The sequence below is a fragment of the Meles meles genome, chromosome 1, assembly GCF_922984935.1.
Source record: "Meles meles chromosome 1, mMelMel3.1 paternal haplotype, whole genome shotgun sequence".
In the NCBI taxonomy this organism is placed as follows: domain Eukaryota; kingdom Metazoa; phylum Chordata; class Mammalia; order Carnivora; family Mustelidae; genus Meles; species Meles meles.
Window position 1 is genome coordinate 143,494,282 of NC_060066.1, and position 20,648 is coordinate 143,514,929.

At 38.1% G+C, this 20,648-nt stretch overlaps 1 protein-coding gene across 3 annotated transcripts in view; it reads right to left on the bottom strand.

Moving 5' to 3' along the window:
• SH3GLB1 (SH3 domain containing GRB2 like, endophilin B1) overlaps positions 1-11,486 on the bottom strand; it is a 40,463-nt gene extending 28,977 nt beyond the window's left edge. For all 3 annotated transcript variants that reach the window (XM_046009937.1, XM_046009929.1, XM_046009922.1), the window contains exons 1-2: positions 11,164-11,486; positions 106-247 (exon numbers count right to left, since the gene is read on the bottom strand). In XM_046009937.1, coding sequence (XP_045865893.1) covers positions 106-247; positions 11,164-11,235 — 214 coding nt within the window. In that variant the 5' untranslated portion in view covers positions 11,236-11,486. The remainder of the gene's footprint in view (positions 1-105; positions 248-11,163) is intronic.
• Positions 11,487-20,648: the final 9,162 nt, after the last annotated feature.

Consider the following 20,648-nt stretch of genomic DNA (forward strand, 5'->3'; position numbering starts at 1 on the left):
ACAGCCATCAAAACCTGTTGTTTTTTTTTTAACATTAAAAAAAACCTAACGGTATCCTTTAATCAGATTAGTCAATAAGGTAGACAAAGGTAAAAAGTTTCTTACTTGGATTTGGCTGCAATAACACTTCAGTTTGTTTCATTATTTTTTCTGTCCATATTTTGGTACATTCAGCTTTGCTAAGAAGGTTCTCTAAGTGAGCATCCAATTCTGTCTTCTCTGCCTGGCCAAGCTTTTCTTCTGTGAACTGTTATTAATTACAAAAAAAAATTAAATATACCTCAAATACATTTTAGGAACCTATATCAATAATTAATAACTCAAACCCAGACAGTCCCGAACATACAAATAATTGTAAACCATTGCACCAAATGCTTTTTTTTGCCCCTATGGAAATTTATCTGTACCTTTTTTATGGCACTTATGCTGACCTTCTCTTAAGGTTACATCTGCTAGAATGGATAGGGTAAACTCTAGAAAATCTATTTGCTGCCTGGTATATAAAGTATATAAATATTTCTTACATATAAAGTAGGTTAGTATAGTGGTAAGTAGTAAGAACTTTAAGTTAGTCAGTACTAAATTCAAATCCTGGCTGCACTACTAATTTTGTGACCTAAACAGGCTTTTGAATATTTTTTTCCTCAGGTATCTTCTATCATTAAAGAAAGATGATACATAATGTACAGTACCTTGAGAATTAAGTAAGAGTACGTATGTAAATCACTTTGTTCAGTGCCTGGTAATTATTATTTTGAATTATAAAGGGCTGCTTATGTTTAATACGGCTTTAAATTAATGGCACTTTAATCACACCTAGTTAGATAGTTTCCCAAAACATCCCATAAAAGTCTATCATTCAAGTTGTTTCTTCAGGATATGTTCCAACAACTGATTCACAGACTAACTTCTGGAACATACACTACTTCTACTATGGAAGAGGATTTTTTAAAGATCATAATATGTAGTTAAATATTCTCAGTGTATCAATTTTTATTACCTTGAGTGTGTTGGTTTTTGAGGGAAGGCAGTATTGCCCATACACAAGCAAAGAGATAAAAAGATTACCATGTAAATTTTATGGAGACCTTTGAAGACTTTTAATTAAATACCAGAAGTGATGACTCAGGTTGTTTATCATGTATATTTTTCCTCTAGAATAGGTGGCTTTCTCCCATTTTAACAGAGGCATATCACTAGCACTAATTCTATGCTCATTAGCAATGACTCATTTCTGGCTAAAAGAATCTAATATTTACCTTGCTTTTTTCTCCCCTTTCATTTCTTAAAATATTTTCTGCTACTCCATTTTTCTGAGTTTTATTATGTTTCTTTTAGCATCCTTCTTATTGGCCTAATACTTTCTGATTACTAGTTAATATTTTTAGTTAAAAAGTCCTCTAGAATGTTATTCTTAGAGTCTGGTTACAAGCCCCCACTGAAGGTCTTGTTCAGGTGCTAGAAATAAATGCTTCAATAGCTTTTGTAAAGCCTTAGGTCTTTTTGAGACTGGCCTGTAGCCAAGCCCTCAACCGGAGGGTGGAACGGAGAATATCACTTCCAAAGCTATTGCCTAAGCCCACAATCTTGCAGTGTACTGTAACTGAGGAGAGGAACAGGAGATGCATTGGGCAAAAGATCAAAACCCTGATGCCAAGGTCAGTTGGATAACTACTGCAATTTCACTTTTTTTTTTTTTTAAAGATTTTATTTATTTATTTGACAGAGAGAGATCACAAGTAGGCAGAGAGGCAGGCAGAAAGAGTGAGAGGGAAGCAGGCTCCCTGCCGAGCAGAGAGCCCAATGCGGGACTCGATCCCAGGACCCTGAGATCATGACGTGCCCCTGCAATTTCACTTTTAAGAGAGAACTATGGTATTCTCTACAGATCCCTGAAGATTTGAGGCTACAGACCTTCTACAGAGGGATAGGTTAGAATTTCACATGTTCAAAGTCTACCTCTAACAGTTAAATAGTTATCTCTCAGATAAAGCAAGGAACAGAAGGGGAAAAAAAGAGGGTAATTTACCCAGGTGAACATCACCTATAAAGGATGATCTACCAGTAGAAAAAATTCTTAACTTAGCACCTTAATAAGAAAGTATATCTATTTATTTGATTCATTCCTTCAACAAATATTTATCAAGCATCTTCATGTGTGCCAGGCATTATTCTAAGCACAAGGGTTTCAGCAGCCAGAAAAAACAGACAAGTTTCTGCTCTTAGGAGGGCAGACAACAAACAACTTGATAATAAGGATACAAAGATAAAAAGACAGTGGACAGAGGACTGACACAGGTGGTCCTATTACTTCTTGAGTGACAGAACAATTAACTGAATGAATTAAATGACTTTGAATATAGAGGAAGGAAGAATTCGATCTGCAGGGAGGGAAGGAAACCAGAGAATCAGTGAAGGCTTCAGGGGAGAGGGATATGAAATCTTGGCCTGGACATGGGGAAGAGGAGTTTGAGTGTGAGATGTAGGTGGTTAGACAAACACCTTCTCTGAGCAGGTAACAACTGACCTGAGAGTGAACAATAAGAAATGAGGGATTCTAAGGGCAGCATATAGAGTTCTCTGATGATTTATCTTCCAGTTGCATTTCTAGAAGAATCATTAGCATCATCTTTATACATACTACTTTTTTTTTTAAAAGATTATTTATTTATTTATTTGACAGACAGAGATCACACGCAGGCAGAGAGGCAGGCAGAGAGAGAAAGGAAGAGAAACAGGCTTCCCGCAGAGTAGAGAGCCAGATGTGGGGCCCGATCCCAGGATCCCGGGGCCATGACCCAAGCCAAAGGCAGAGGCTTTAACCCACTGAGCCACCCAGGCGCCCCCATACTAATAGAAGTCCTTAACTTACATTTAACAACAAAGAATGAATTAAAACAATTCATAGACTCATCATTTAAAAATCAGTATTAGGTAGGTCAGTTTTTGTGCAAGGCACTCTCCTAAGAACTAGAACACATGGTTGCTGTTTACAGGAGAGCTAAATGAAAACTATTATATAAACAATATATAAACTTACAGGCCTATTTTCTTCAGTACATAAAATCATGTTAAACTTTATCTAACACATGGTCTAGAAACAATGGAATTAGAGGTACAGGCTAGAACTTACTTAAAAATGTTTATAAATAGCAATTTATAAACAGTAGTTCATCAGTAAGTTTATTTAACACAAGTTAGGTTTCAGGGCAAATTTTCTCCCAATAATAAGAGAATCAACAACTAGAAAGCTAATTATTTGGAAAATAAAATATTTCAAACTTTAGGTCAGAAGATTCCCTTCTTTAATTATTTAGTATCTCCTTTATGATTTTCATTATACTACCTTACACTATCTTTCATTAAATACTTTGCTTTTTAAGTGAAAGACAGAGTGTGAAAGTATAACTGCAAAGCTCAGTATTTGCAACAAGCCATTTTTTGTATGAGTCTGAGCAAGAAATAAAGTAAACTGACTTAGAATGTAAGATCCTATAAACACAGTAAGCAGGTTTTTAATATCTTAGCTCAGAAGGATAAAAAACAAAACCCAAAAATATAAGGAATACTTAAGTATGAGTGAGGTAAAGTCTGATTATAGAAAACCAGTTTAGAAAATAGCAGTTCTGTAGGAAAGCCCATGTAAGCAGTTTGTTAAGTAATAGTAATAAAGTCTGATATTTACTTGTATTTTCTGGGAATAAAAGCAGTTGCTATTCTTTAACTCTACCTAACTCTGGGCTTTGAATTCCAGTATGTTCTATATGTTCTTGTTTTATCTTTCGTCTTTAATGTTTTCTTTTCTAAGTAAGATCATTTATAAAGACTTTTTTTTTTTTAAAACTGTGTTTTCAACAGTGTCAGGGCTTAGTATAAATTAGAAAATGCCATATAGGGGCACCTGGATGGCTCAGTGGGTTAAGCCTCTGCCTTCAGCTCAGGTTATGATCTCAGGGTCCTGGGATCGAGCCCCACATCGGGCTCTCTGCTCAACAGGGAGCCTGCTTCCTCCCCACCCCTCTCTGCCTACTTGTGAACTCTCTCTCTCTCTCTGTCAAATAAATAAATAAAATCTTAAAAAAAAAAGAAAATGCCATATATTAAGCTGTACATTTTATATCAAATATTCCAAAAAACCCCTTTTTAATATATAGGTAAGAATCAATATAATATATAGGTAAGAATCAAAACTTTATTGATATTTTGCCTAAGATATCAGTGTCATGTTTCAATTTCACGTTTATTCAATCATAGTCTCATTACACTATAAGACTTCCAGTAAATATTTGCTGATTTTAAGATATTAATATTTTCTACTACCATTATACAAATATATTTCAGTTCTTCGTAGCCCCTGTGTCTTTGCTCATAGCACTCTGTCAGCTGGATCTTACAGCCCACCTTGGCTTCCTACATGTATTCAATAATCATCAAATTAAGGGTAACTTTAATCCTATCTGGAATGAATTAAAAAAGGCAGGGGTACAGAAAAACACTACTAATGTTATCATATATTTAAGCTGAAATCATATATTTAAATTTTATTAAATATATATTTAATTACATTAAATATATTTATTTTATGTAATATATACTTATATGTTATATATTTATATATAATTTCATAAAATTTAATTACATTAAAATAATTTAATTACAAGACATATGTGATACGTCTTGTAAAAGACATATTATCTCCCATGATTTTCTTGTAGGGATTTAAGGATTTTTTTCCATCATTAACCAGAAAGTATTACATATTAGCAATATAGTATCATTTAATACATTTTTCTCCAATACATTTTAAGAAAGCATCTACTATAGAAAATGTTGAGTTATATCAACTAAATTTAGGTTTAAATTGTTAATCAAAATACTTATGGCATATATATTTTCTTCTATTGCATGTGAGCTATATAATCAGCACATGACATGGTTCTTGCCATCAAGGATTTTATGAACTTAAGAAACATAAAATGATAATAACGGTTTGCTTCTGAGAAAGATAAAAGACCCGTTCTTTCTTAAAAAAAAAAAAAAAAGAAAAAATCCTTTTCCCAAATACCAAAAATCTAAGTCTAAAATCATTACTATTTGTAGTCTCCTACCAGCTGTTAAAAACTATAGTTAATTTTAAGCATTTTAATGTTTTAGTAGTTTTAATAAAAACCTTTGTGAAAACAACCTACAATGAAAGTCAGAATATATCACAGAAATCCAAACCCAATGTTCTCCTAGATATTATTTGATGTACAGTTCTCTCATAATTATTTCATTAGTAATACATGACATGTAAAATGACATGAGAACAGAAAGCTTAATCCCCTCTCTTTATACATTTTCTGTAAACACTGCTTTAAGGAAAGGACTTTGAGTCAGCCACATTATGCCAAGCACTGTGATCCTTTCTTTATTACAGGATGGCCATATAGCCTACAGTATGAAACACGGAGCCTGGATTCCATACCATGTCTTACCACAAAGAGAAAAGGACAACAGGTAAAAAGGCTTTGTGATGAAAGGCATCTATTTAGTATGAACTCTCATCATCAATTCTTTGGGTAAAGTAATATTTTAAAAGTTATCTAAAGTTCTTGGGGAAAAAATGTATAACACAAATTTTGATTATAATGTGTTAGTAAACTGTAAAGTAGTTCCTTCTCAACTCATTCTCAATTTTGGCTGCTCTTTGGAATTACATGGGGAAGCTTTCAAAAACAATGATGTCAAATCCAATTCCAAGGATTCCGCTTTAACTAGACTGGGGTGTATTCTGTAAAGATTCCTCAGGTAACTTTAAGTGCAGTTAAGACTGAAAACTACTGTTCTAAGCACACAGGTGATTATCTTAACATCAGGTTAACCATCTTCTATCTAGTAGTTTATAAATTAACACCAATAATATCAAAGGATTTGATGGCTTGGGTAATAGCAAATATGCAAAGTTTTTACATAACAAGAAAATGTATGGACTTTGAATGTGACAAGTTTTATTAGAATTTGAGAGACATGTAAAGTTGTTACAGCTTAAATTCCATAACAGAAACAGGATTTCAAAAGGGCTTGGACCAATGTTTATCCAAGTTGGAAATCCATGCAGATAGGATCTAACAGGAGTTAGTTGAGGGCAGCATCGTATTCATCTTCAACTCTCCAGGTTAGACACACCATTATTTGTTAAATTAAATCAGAGATGAAAGCCAAGCTTGCAACTAAAATTTTAAAGACTTTTTTTCCCCCTCAGAAAATAGCTGGCATTCATGAAGTTCATAGTATAACTTCAGTAGTTAGGTCAAAGGAAATGTTAGAAAATTAAAATGAGGGGCGCCTGGGTGGCTCAGTGGGTTAAGCCGCTGCCTTCGGCTCAGGTCATGATCTCAGGGTCCTGGGATCGAGTCCCGTGTCGGGCTCTCTGCTCAGCAGCGAGCCTGCTTCCCTCTCTCTCTCTCTGCCTGCCTCTCTGTCTACTTGTGATCTCTCTCTGTCAAATAAATAAATAAAATCTTAAAAAAAAAAAAAAAGAAAATTAAAATGAAACTCCTAAGTAATTAAAGTTGAAAATTTTGCGGGGGAAAGTATATGGTCTTATTTTAAAGATGGTGAGCAAAAGTTTTGCTTCAGTATCAATTCTGAAGTAAAAATGTGTCCACTTGGAACATTTATCAAATGAAGTAACAGAACAATACTTCAAACAATGGATATTTACTACAAAGAAAAAATAATTATGACAACTGGGGCAATGAAGTCTTTGAGGGCATCAACTAGGTCTCATTCATCTTTGTATTTCAGTGCTAAGCACCTAGGAGGTACTCAATAAATACAGACTGAATTAAACAGTTTAATATTTCAGACAGGCATTAGTCAACTCCAAGTTCAGCAGATATGTTAGAAAAATACTAATAAAAATAACAAGATCATTTAACATGCTAAATGATTCAAAGAGTAATCTTTGCATATTGATACCTGCTTGGCTAAAATGATATAAAAAATTTAAAAGAACAATGTTGGATACTGTGAGAAAGGAATATGAAACAGTTGATTCCTCAGGACATACAAACTTAATAAAGATGTGAAAGCCAGAGAGTAACAGAATTTTATAGCTCCAAGGGACCTTACATAACAGTTATTAGATCATGCCACATGATCGTACAGAATTTAAAAAATGACACAGGAGTTCACATCAAGCTCTTATGGTCTGAGATGGACTTTAAGATTTATCTTGAGGGAAGGAAAGAATACACAAAGAGGGAGGGGGTGGAGGGCATTCACAATGAGTTTAACTGTATGAACATAAAGTCTAAAGTTAGAAAAGTACAAAGTATTTGGGGAATTAAAAAATAATTTGATAGGAATACAGTGTTTATAAATGAGTGAGAGAAAAGGGTGCTCAACTAAGGAGTCTGTACCAAAAAGACAGTAAGAATAAATAGCTTTTAAGACACTAATAAAGTAACAATTTATGGAGGTCAAATTACCTGATACTTTTGTATTTTTTTATTTTGAGGGAGTTAAGAATAACAAAAGCACCCAAACATATTGCTAAAGAATGAATATTCTTATTGCTTATACATTTTTACCTCAACATTCTTTCAAAGTTGCAAGACATATAAACAGATTTTATGAGTGAGATTAGAGTGGTAAAACCCATTTGTATGTTTAATGGTTTTTCTTTTTTTTTTTTAATATTTTATTTATTTGACAGAGAGAAATCACAAGTAGGCAGAGAAGCAGGCAGAGAGAGAGGGGGAAGCAGGCTCCCCGTGGAGCAGAGAGCCTGATGCAGGGCTCGATCCCAGGACCCTGGGATCATGACCTGAGCCGAAGGCAGAGGCTTTAACCCACTGAGCGACCCAGGCGCCCCTAGTTTTTCTTTTTTAAAACAGGAATGTTTACTTGTTAACCTAAAAATTTTTAAGTAAAATGAAAAAAGATATGGCAGTTGGTCACTCAAAGAATGGCCTATTCCTTAAGGTATAATTTGAATAGAAATTATTATTTAGAAATGTGAAAGCTGAATTCCATTCCTACTGTTCTTATTGCTTATAATGAGTAACTGGCATAGCTCTTACCTATTCTTAGCATGAAACTTGGCACCTGACACTATACTGATGTCAATGCAATCTGACTGGGAATTCAGTTATTGACTAAGTACTAAAATGACAATGCAGTGTTTTTGCTGAAAATTACCCCACAAAATTCCAAATTTCACGTGTTATGTTTTCAAATGAATTTTTTTTCCTTAGGTAATTAAAAAAAAGGACTGTGCAAAATGTCAAACATTCTAAATTTTAATAGTATATTGAAACTTAGCTTTGTAACTGCCAACATTCTGTCAATGTTTCAACTTTTCTCTCTTCTGGAATATTTTAAAGCAATCCTCAGATATGATATAGTTCATACATAAATATTTCCGAATCTATTTCTAACAGATTTAATACAAAAGGACATATTGAGGAGTCTGTTTCTGTTGAAATTTTTCCCTTCTCAGTAAACGGCTCAAGCCAAAACCTTATAGACACCCTTAACTCATCTTTCTTCCTAACCTAGAGCCAAACTGGGAAGGAATACTGAAGATTCTGAACCTTCCCTGCTATCATTCTCAACTAAGTTTTATCACTTTTTGCCTATCCTATGGCTATAGCTCCTTAACCAATGTCCCAGGTACCCCAGAACCTCAGTCTTTGTACTTTTTCCTTCTGCCTAAATTGCTTTTCCTCCAAAAAACTGGAACTGTCACTTCCTTGAGGTCTCTTGGAATTTGATCCTATTGGAAAGGCTTGCCATGATTATTATGCCTATACAACATGGCCAAAACTGCCATCCCCGCCATTAACTTACCACCTCTCCTTCACCTGATATATTTACTGTTAGATTATAAGCTCCAGGAGGGCAGATGTTTTGTTCATTTTATTCACTGCTCTGTCACCAGTGTCCAAAATAGTGTAAGGGAGACATGAAGTAAGCATGAAAGTATTTAATACTGAAAATCATTTGATAGCTCAACAGATTAGGACAGACTTAAAAAAATCTGAAACAGGGGCGCCTGGGTGGCTCAGTGGGTTAAAGCCTCTGCCTTTCACTCAGGTCATGATCCCAGGTTCCTGCAATCGGGCCCCATATCCAGCTCTCGGTCCGGAGGGAGCCTGCTTCCCCATCTCTCTCTCTGCCTGCCTCTTTGCCTACTTGTGATCTCTGTCAAATAAATAAATAAAATCTTAAAAAATAAAAAAATAAAAAATCTGAAACAATTAAAATTCACCTAGGAAGTACATCTTTTGAGAACTTTGCTAGATTTTTTACATCAAGTCTATCGACAATTTAAATCAAATTCCAGTACACGTTGTCTGTTCCATTTAAGCACTGTGCATTATGTCCTTGAAAACATACCCGTCTTTAAAAGTGTCATAATGTCAAATCTCCACTCCGCAAACAAAATCATTAGGAATCAGCAATAAAACAAACAACAAAGACCTCTCTTCAGTTAACATTAAATTTCACAAATCAAATTCATTTCAGACTTTCAACCACTCATTCTTTTTGCACCCCCCCATCTTTGAGCTATTAAAAGTAGGTTAATTTAAATCAAGAAATTATTTTAACCATACAATTCATTCGTTTTTACAATATAGCTTATAATTTCATGGAGAATGAGGAGCTGAGGGTTAAAGCAGCTAGCTTATTACTATGCAGATTTTGGAACTGAGAAATCAAGACTCAGAAGGAATTTCCCATGCCTTAAGTGCTGTCCGTTTAAGTATTGTTGAAATGCTCAGATTGTAGCACCAGATGATCTTTAAGGTCTCTCTAGCCTGTAACATTCTATTATTCTATATCTGCAATGCCTATCCTGGAAGAGAGAAGCAACTTGAAACGAATTAGTAGATTAGAGAGAGCACTTGGCCATTTACTAATCATGCAAGTTAATCAAGTTTCTTAACCTTTCTAAGGCTACTTCCTCATATATAAAAGGCGTTAGTAACATCTATCTGGCAAAATTATAGAAAGGATAGTAGGTAATCTGTCAAGTGCCTTGCAAATGTTTGACAGTTTTTTCACAATATAGGCAGCTATTACCTTGCACTAGTTCTACCATTCTTTTGCCAAGAGCAGTGCAATGTTAAGATCAATCACATCAATAAAACTGGGGTAAAGGAGACAAAGTAGTAAAGGCAGGACAACTGATTTACATTTCAGTATCAGTATGGTATGCATATTAGAAAACTATTTGTGTTTTCTCTTTACTGAAAGAGAATGTTGTTGCTACTGTGACTATGCCATTAACTTAAACACCAGATTGTTTACAACTCATGTTGTGGTGAAATTTACATCTGTTCATAGATTTAACTGAGTTGGCATAATGTGGGTGATGATTATGGAAAACTGTCCAAGTTCCCTAGATTGATACTGCTTTGCGGAAAGCCGCGAGATAGCTAAATTCCCCCCCTCCCCCCAAAGGGTATCTGAAACACAAAACTCTAACATGCGTAAGACGAGTCTCCCCTCCCCCTCTCCATGTCCTACAGCCGGTGCTTCCCATTTTGAGAATGAGTGGGAACCCCCAAACTCCAGACTTCCCAAGGCCTTGGCGGAGTACGTACGCCAACTGGCAGTCTCCATTTCACCCGCGGACCGCCTAAGCCCAGCGACCGTCCTTCCCGAGGGAGAGAGAGGGCTGGAGGGAACTGTCTTGGCAGCTCTTTGGGTTCAGGGGCAGGAAAAGGAAACTTCCTTCTTGGACTCGGCGGGGAGAGTGAGGGAGACGAAAGGAAAGGGTGGGGGTGGTGCCCGAAGGATCCGTCTTCAGGGCCCTCGCCCGCCCCGGGAGGGCGGCCACACCAGCACCATCGTCGTGGGGCCAGAAAGGAGGGCGGTGCTGTGTCTCGGCCCGGGGCCGAACTCTAGATGTCCTTCAGGGGCGGGGGACGCTCCTGGCCCCGTCTCCACCCCGTCTCGCTTCCGGAGCCGCGGCGGTTGAACGGGAGGGGGTCAGAAAACGGCCGCCGGACCCGGAGGGGCACCAGGCCGCGCCCATCAGCCAGGCCATCTGCCGCAGGCCTGCCAGCCAGTCGGTGAGGCCGGGTGCGGAGAGCGCCGCCGCCTCTGGCGGCCCCTCCTTGGCCTCCCTCTCGGGCGCCACCGCCCCTTCCCCCTACACCGCGGTACCTGCACTGCACGACTGAGGAAGGTGCCCGCGTCGGCCGCCAGCTTCTTCACGTTGAAGTCCATGATGTTCATCCTGGGCGGCAGCCGGGCGGAGCTGCCGGCTGACCTAGCGGGGAGGCGCCGCGACCGGGCTGGGGCGCCGGGCGAGAGTGGCGGGGGCAGACGCGGTAGGTGGAGGGAGGCGGCGCCAGCCTCGCCGCCGCAGCTGTCGTTTCCGTGAAGGGGAAGCGAGAGGGTGGGGCGAGGGGAGAGAACGAGCGCCTCGGGGCGGGCCGCGCGCCTAGGCGGCGGCGGCGGCCGAGACGCAGGGCCTGCTCCGCCGGCAGTGGGGCGTTAGCGACGGCACTAGCGACGATGGGCGTGCAGGACACTGACGGACTAGTAATCCGCCGTATGGGGCGGGGTCTCGGACGGAGGAAGCCAGCGCCGGCCGCGGGGTGGAGCCTTTTCCGAGGTTATCGCGGGAACAGCGACCCCTTCTGGATCGCCGCGGCGCAGTCGCGGGGCGGGGCGCGCCGGAAGCTCCGAGGCCCGCACCAGAGGGAGGGTCCTGTTAGCCCGGAGAAAGGAATCTCGGTTTGCATTTAAGCCCTTAAAAACTAAAAGCAGAGACAACCCAAATCCCTCTTTTTGTGTTAAGAGAAAATCTGAAAATTGTAGTATAGAATCACACCATCTGTGAAATTAGAACCAACAGCTACCCTGTGGTCTTCTAGCACCCGTGCCCTGCTGGTCCCGGACGCCTGGTGACCCTCGGCGACCTTTTGCTATTAGAATACGGTTGAATTTAGAGTCCCCACCGAGTGTGTTCGGGCGGCATTATTGAGACTCTTCTGTGTACGAGGACTGAATCAGGTGCTGAGATACATTGCTGAACAAGACGGTCCCTGGCCTCAAGGAGCTCTCAGTTCGGTGGCCTGACAACCTTCGGGGATTTCTCCACCCCCTCCTGAAGCGCTGTTAACTATTTGCTGCTGCCGGGACTTCGTGACTGTCTTAAGGCAGCAGGCACACGCTGCATTGCAGGAGCAACACTAGATGCCTACTGTGTGAAATGTGCAGTGACGGGGGACACAAAATGCCAGGTGGAGGACGCAAAGAAGTATAAAATGGTGAGTGAGGTAGAATAACTCTTAACCCTTAACACTCAGCCTGGGGAATTTTAGTAACAAATGAGAATATGATGTGAAATCTGTTCAAGAACCCATGATTCCAAGTAACTTCCTAAGCAAATTTCATGATACCAGCCTATGCTTGAATTAAGTTTAAAACGGGCAGTAGCGCAGAGGGAGAGACAGTATTTCAAGAATAAGAAAACACTCCATGTTATTTTTTGTCACTGGGTCCTTTTGTTATTTTAGGGCTGGGAAAATGCAGGCCCAGCAGGCAATGAAATGAGCTCATGTTTGTGCTTTAGTGTTTTACTGAAGCAGTCGCAGAAGCAGTACCTGTTGTTAAAGACAGAAAGATTAATTCCTAAAAACATGACGAACAGCAGGTATGTATAAATGTTTGTGTTTTTAAATTTATTTATTTATTTATTTTTTGTGATGGTGACAGAAATAATCACTTTTCTAAAGTAACTCCAAAAGAATGAGTCTCCAGGACCAAAACTACCCCATGCATCTTTCATCTCAACTTATTTTCCCAGAAATATATAAAAAGGAAATATGTAAACAGAAACCTTGTTTTTCATTTATTGTTCATTTTAGATTTTCATGTAAAAAAGCACTTTCTCTCTTTCCAGACATCTGTCTTCACAATAAGTGTATTTGCCATAATCTATGTCCATTTCACTTTAGGATCACAAAACTGTGTCCACCATTAATAGAAAATACTCCAAATCCTCTTTCTCAAAAACGTAGATTTTCCTAACTTGAAAAAAAAAACAACTTAATTCCTTCCTGTTGAGCCCTTTAGAGCTGTAATACTGTTTTTCTTGTTGCACTGACAAATTCATAAGACTCGTGTATCGCCTCTGTTCCCTTACTGTCCATCTCCCGCCTGTTTCAATGCAGTTGACTTCCATTGCTATAACTATACCTAAATAGCATTCTTGAGGTTGCCAGTTGACTTCTTGATAAACTCATTGGCTTTTTCTCAGACTCCTACAGTGACTCTACTCACTGCCTTCCCAAAGACACAATCCTTGATAGGTCCTTATTATTTCCTGGTTTTCCCTCTTCCTTTTGGACTTGTCCATTCTCTTCTGCTCGCACTTCTGATGGCTTTACTGTAGGTATTCCTTATGTTAAATGTTTAGCACTTTTTTGGGTTCTCTTTTCTTTTATTAGTTAGTTTCTTAATCATGACTTCAATTATATCACTTCATTCTTTTATGCATTCATTCAGTAAATATTTTTTGGATATCTACTGTGTGCCACATGGTATTATTCTTGTGGCTAGGGATATAGCAGGCAAAAAGAATAGCCCTTGCTCTCATGGGATTTTATAACTAATCTGGTAAGACAGAGTTGAATAAAGTGTGATGAAATATCAAGGAGGAATCCAGATGTTCACTTCCAGCCTATACCCAGTAACCTGAATTCTAATTTGGAGGTTTGATCTTCCTGTAAGGGTTCTAAATCACCTTTTTAATGCTTGCTTTCTCTGTCCCCGAAACTAAATTCTTATTCCAGTACAAAGTATTATGAAAGTGGTATTTTAAAGATCATACAAAGTGCTGAATACCTGAAATCTTCCTCCCAATTTTTAGCTTAAAAAAATAAACAAAACCTTTATAAAAATAGTATTGTATGTAGTATGATATGCATTTTAATTTTTTTTTTTTTGCTAGTATCTGACAAGGTGTTCATTACCTCATGTCTAGACCAAGACACCTAAAGTGGTATGTGTACTTCATTGGGGGTGTGCAATATGACCCACTGGAGTGCAGAAAAAATATTAGAAATTTAATTTGTATTTTACCTACAAACAGGAAAAATTGTTTCATTAATTTTTTCAAATACATGGATTGACACTGGTGTCCTTACTTTGCATTTATCATTTAGACACATGTCACAGATAGTAAATGGGGTATCCTAAGGGAAGAATGGAAATTCACAACTTGGTAAGAGTTGAAATTAGTAATTTCACTAATAGTCACTGTGACTAATAGTGGCTAATAGTCACTGTAGGAGTCTGAGAAAAAGCCGATGAGTTTATCAAGAAGTCAACTGGCAACCTCAAGAATGCTATTTAGGTATAGTTATAGCAATGGAAGTCAACTGCATTGAAACAGGCGGGAGATGGACAGTAAGGGAACATAGGCGATGCACGAGTCTTATGAATTTGTCAGTGAAACAAGAGAAACAGTATTACAGCTCTAAAGGGCTCAACAGGAAGGAGTTACTAAAATAGTTAATTAAATAAACCTCCACAAAAATGAGCAAGTAGTCTAAAAGAGTTGTCCCCACCCTCTTGTACTGTTGGTGGGAATGCAAACTGGTGCAACCAGTCTGGAAGATGGTATGGAGGTTCCTCAGAAAGTTAAAAACTACTGTATGACCCAGAAATTGCACTACTAGTATTTACCCAAAGGATTAAAAAATACAGATTGGAAGGGGTACATGTACCCTGATTCGGGGGGAAGATTTTATTTATCCAAAGAGGAGAGAGAGAGAGAGATGGCACACCAGTGGTAGGGGGAGGGGAAGAGGGGGGAGGGAGAGGGACAAGCAGACTCCACTGTGACCTGAGCCCGATATGGGGCTCAGTCTCACCACTCTGAAATCATGCCCCAAGCTGAAACCAAGAGCCACCCAGATGCCCCCCACCCTGATGTTTATAGCAGCATTATCAATAATAACTAAACTATGATAAGAGCCCAGATGTCCAATCAACTGATGAATGGATGAAGAAGATGTGATTTATATATATTTTTTAATTTTTTATATATTTTATATATATACTTACATTTTTATTTATATATATTTTTATATATTTATATATCTCTCTCTCTTTATATGTGTGTATATATATAGTGGAATATTACACAGCCTTCAAAAAGAATGACATCTTGCCATTTGCAATGATGTGGATGGAGCTAGAGTGTGTTATGCTATGCTAAATAAATCACTCAGAGAAAGACAAATACCATATGTGGGATTTAAGAAACTTACATGTGGAATTTAAGAAACAGATGACTATGTGGGAAGAAGAAGAAGAAAGAGAGGGAAGCAAATCATAAGAGATTCTTAATGATGTGAAGTGAGGGTTGATGAAAGGATGGTGGTGGGGGATGGGCTAAATGTGTGATGGGTATTAAGGAGGGCACTGGGTATTATATGTAAGTGATGAATCACTAAATTCTACTCCTGAAATCAATATTACACTATATATTAACTAACTAGAATTTAAAGAAAAATTTGAAAAGGAAAAGAGTTTCTCCAAAGAAACCATCATTAAAGATAAGCAAACAAGGAATGCCAGAGTTGAATATATTAGGAAGACTGTTGAAATATGGATTAAAAGATGATGAGAACTTGGTTCCAACTTTCAAGGAACTCAGAATCTAGTGGGGGAGACACTTGTAAAGTAAAACACAATGTGAAAACTATAACCATAAGTCTGTATAAGATTGGGCGAGGGGAGCGCCTGGTTGGCTCAGTTGGTTGAGCATGGCACTCATGGTTTTGACTCAGGTCATGATCTCAGGGTCCTGAGATCAAACCCTGCCCTCTGTCAGACTCCACCATTAGTGGAGAATTTGCTTAGAATTCTCTCTCCCTCTGTCCCTACTGCCTCTACTCATATGTGTGCACGCTCTCTCTCTCTCTCTCTCTCTCTCTCTCTCAAATAAACAAATAAATCTTAAAAGATTTTAAAAAGATTGGGGGAGAGTGAGAGGAATGGTGCATTATCTAACAGGATAATAGAGGTGATAATTAAGTCTTCTGGCTGGATTTTGATTGAATTCTTCTGGAAGATTGAAGTTTGAGGTTGGGGAGAGATGATCAGGCTTTTAATTTAGAACATGTTTTGGGTAGTGTGGATAATGAACTGGGGAACGGCAAAGACAGATAGGAAGACCAATTAGGATTCTGTTGCTATAACTCAACCTATACTCTGCTATCTTGAAATTTTTAATTTAGAAATCTCATTTTGACCAAAATTCCTTCTCATTTGATCTCTGTCATTCCTTTGTTCATTTAGTGTTCTTACCATCATCAAAGCCTGCGAGTCCATGCCTCATTTCTGTTCTACAGATTCTTTTTTTAAGATTTTTTTTTTTATTTGACAGACAGAGATCACAGGTAGACAGAGAGGCAGGCAGAGAGAGAGGGGGAAGCAGGTTCCTGCTGAGCAGAGAGCCTGATGCGGGGCTCGATCCCAGGACCCTGAGAGACCCTGAGATCATGACCTGAGCTGAAGGCAGAAGCTTAACCCACTGAGCCACCCAGGCGCCCCTATTCTACAGATTTTTAACTCTCACTAGCACTCTTAGTCCCCCTCTGTTCTTCTGACCCATCAACCTACATTCCCAAATGAATATTTTCTCTGTTCATGCTCTCAAACTGCCAAACATTTTTTAGGGAAAATTGCACAACCTTGTAAATGGATGCTACTACCAATGCGTGATTGCCCATTTTCTTTTTTTTTTTTAATATTTTATTTATTTATTTGACAGAGAGAGGTCACAAGTAGGCAGAGAGGCAGGCAGAAAGAGAGGGAGAAACAGGCTCCCCACTGAGCAGAGAGCCCAATGCGGGGCTCGATCCCAGGACCCTGAGATCATGACCTGAGCTGAAGGCAGAGGCTTAAACCACTGAGCCACCCAGGCACCCAGTGATTGCCCATTTTCATTGAACCTTCGTAATTGCCTAGAAGTGCTTTCTGATTAACTCCTTTTCACACTCTCTGAAGGCTCTACTGCAAAACTTTGCCATTCCTGTTAAGATGCCTGCTTTAATCTCATATGCTCTTATTTTCAGCCTTTGATACTTCTTCTTTACAAAGAAGCTATATATCAAGCTATTTGGCTTGATATATTTGCTCCTTCAATCAAATTCCCATGGTTCCACATTTTGTCCTTTCCACCATCCTGCACACCCATGGTTATTGCCAAATGCTTCAAAGGAAGAGGTATCCCAGGTGTTCTCTTCTGAGCCAAGGTACTGCTTTCTTAATCTTGGCTGTGCATTGGCATCACCTGGAGAGTTTAAGCAACCACTCATGCCTCAACCCCACCCCCGGAGTGTGAACCAGGCACTGGGATGTTTAGAAGCCTTCCAGGTGATTCTGATATGTGCCCTACATTGAGAATGAACCCATCATCCTCTGAAAACTTCCTCCCTGGTTTCTAGCCTATACTTATAGGCAGATTCCCTTTCTCTTACTGGATTGAGTCCCTCAAGGGAAGCAGCCATTTCTTATTCATTCTTATATTTTTATGGTCTACATTCCTGGCAATGTAGTGCATTCTCAATTTGTTAAATGAATAAAGTAATCAAATCCAGATGTATATAGTTCTTTTGTGGCCTCTCCTCTCCAATCTAAATGTCCAATGACAGATTGAATATTTCCAGCCCTGAGCCTGTTTAGTTTGCTTTTCTTTTTTGTCTTTTTTTTTTTTTTTAAGATTTTATTTATTTATTTGAGTGAGCAAGAGTGCATGAACAGGGGCAGCAGGAGAGGGAAAAGCAAGCTCACCTGCTGAGCAGGGTACTGACATGGGGCTTGATCCCAGGACCTCAGGGTCATGACCTGAGCCAAAGGCAGATGCTTACCGACTGAGCCCCTCAGGTGCCCCTAGTTTCTTTTTTTTTCTTTTTTTTTTTTTTTAAGATTTATTTATTTGACAGATAGAGATTACAAGTAGGCAGAGAGGCAGGCAGAGAGAGAGAGAGGAGGAAGCAGGCTCCCAGCCAAGCAGAGAGCCCGATGCGGGGCTCGATCCCAGGACCCTGGGATCATGACCTGAGCTGAAGGCAGAGGCTTTAACCCGCTGAGCCACCCAGGCGCCCCTCAGGTGCCCCTAGTTTCTTAAAAGTTGTTTTTCTTCTTGGGTTTCCTGTAATGGTAAACTGAATTATATGCCCCAAGTCACCTGAGCTAAAAATATGAGTCCCCTATAATTATTTACTCTTATTTCTCACATGCAATTGATCAAGTCTTGTTAATTTTTTTGCTGAATATTTCTCATCTTCATCTTCCTTTTTTTTAAAAAATTGAGGTATAGTTGACGTACCACATTGTATTAATTTTAAGTGTACAACATAATGAATCACTGTGTTGAATCGGTTACAAATTTTTTTTCTTGTGGTGTGAACTTTTAAGATCTATTGTCTTTGCAACTTTTAAATGGGCAATATAGTATTTTTAACTATAGTCACTGTGTTGTACAGTAGATCCCAATTACTTATTCATTTTATAACTTGAAGTTGTAACTTTTGGTCCCTTTCACTCATTTCTTCCCCCATCCCCCTCTGGCAACCACCAATCAGTTCTCTGTATCTGTAAACTTGGGTTTATTGTTATTATTGTTGTTTTAGATTTCACAGATAAGTGATAATCATATGGTATTTGTTTTCTCTGTCTGACTTATGTCACTTAGCATACGAAGTCCATCCATGTTGTCACAAATGGCAAGATTCTCTTTATGGCTGAATAATATTCCACTGTGTATGTGTGCCACATATATTTTCTTTATTCACTCATCGACTGATGGGCACTTAGGCTATTTCCATATCGTGGCTATTGTAAATAATACTATAAAGGAATGTGGGGGTGCAGAAATCTTTTTGAGTTAGTGCTTTCAGTTTTTTCAGGTAGATACCCAGGAGTAAAATTACTATATCATATAGTAGTTCTTTTTTTAATTTTTTGAAGAATCTCCATACTGTATTCCAGAGTAGCTGCACCAATTTACATTTGCATCAGTGGTGCATAATGGTTCTCTTTCCTCCACATCTTCACCAACACTTGTTATTTCCTGACTTCTGAAAATAGCCATTCTAAAAGGTGTGAAGTGGTTTTGATTTGCATCTCCCCGATGATGAATGATGTTGAGCATCTTTTTATGTGCTTGTTGGCCATCTGAATATTTTCTTTGGAAAAATGTCTACTCAGATTTTCTGTCCATTTTTTAATTGTTTTTTTTTTTTTTTTTGCTGTTGAATTGTATGAGTTCTTTATATATTTTGGATATTAACCCCTTATCAGACATATGACTTGCAAATATTTTCTCCCATTCAGTAGGTTGCCTTTACATTTTGTTGATGTTTTCCTTGCTATGCAAAAGATTTTTAGTCTGATGTAGTCCCACAAGTTTATTTTTGCATTTGTTGCTTTTGATGTCGGTTAAAAAAAAAAATCATAGCCAAGATCTATGTCAAAGAGTTTACTGCCTATGTTTTCTTCTAGGAGTTTCATGGTTTCAGGTCTTATATATAAATCTTTACTCCACTTGAGTTAATTTGTGTGTGTGTTGTAATATAATGGTCCAGTTTCATTCTGTTGTATGTGGTTGTCCAAATTTACTATCACCATTTATCAGAGAGACTACCCTTTCCCCATTGTTCTTGGCTTCTTTGTCATAAATTAATAGACCATATATGTGTGGGTTTATTTCTAAGCTATCTATTCTGTTCTGTTGACCTATGTGTTTGTATTTTGACAATACTATACTGTTTTGAGTACTATAGGTTTATAATATAGTTTGAAATCAGCATGCCTCGAGTTTTATTCTTCCTTATCAAGGTTGCTTTGGCTATTCTTTTGTAAATGATTTTTAGTTTTAGGGAACATTGTGTTCAGAAAAGATACTTGATATAATTTTAGTCTTCATAATTACTAAGACTTATTTTTTGGCCTAATATATAATCCTTCCTGGAGAATGTTCTGTGTCTATTTGAGAAGTATGTATGTTCTGTTGCTTTTGGGTGGAACGTTCTATGTAAATCTGTTAAGTCCATCTGGTCTAATGTGTCATTTAAGGCCAATATTTCTTACTGATTTTCTGTCTGGATTATCTATCCACTGATGTAAATGGGGGTAATAAAACCCCACTATATTGTATTGGTGTCTGTTTCTCCTTTTAAGCCTATTAGTGTTAGGTTCATATATTTAGGTGCTCCTATACAGGATGCATAAATATAAGTATTTAATTCCCTTGTTGAATTGACCCCTTTGTCATTATGTAATGCCCTTTGTCTCGTATTAGAGTCTTTATTTTAAAATCTCGTTTGTCTGATATAAATATAATGATCCCAGTTCGTTTGTTTTTTGGTTTTCATTTGCATAGAATTCGTTTTTTATTTCACTTCCAATCTGTATGTGTCTTTACATCTGAAGTCTCTTACAGGCAGAATATAAAATGGGTCTTATGTTCTTACCCATTTATTCTATGTCTTGTAGTTGGAGAATTTAGTTCATTTACATTTAAAGTAACTATTGATAGTTACATACTTATGACTTATGATTTATTATTATAAGTACTTATTTTATTAATTGTTTTCTTGCTGTTTTGTAGTTCCCTTCTGTTT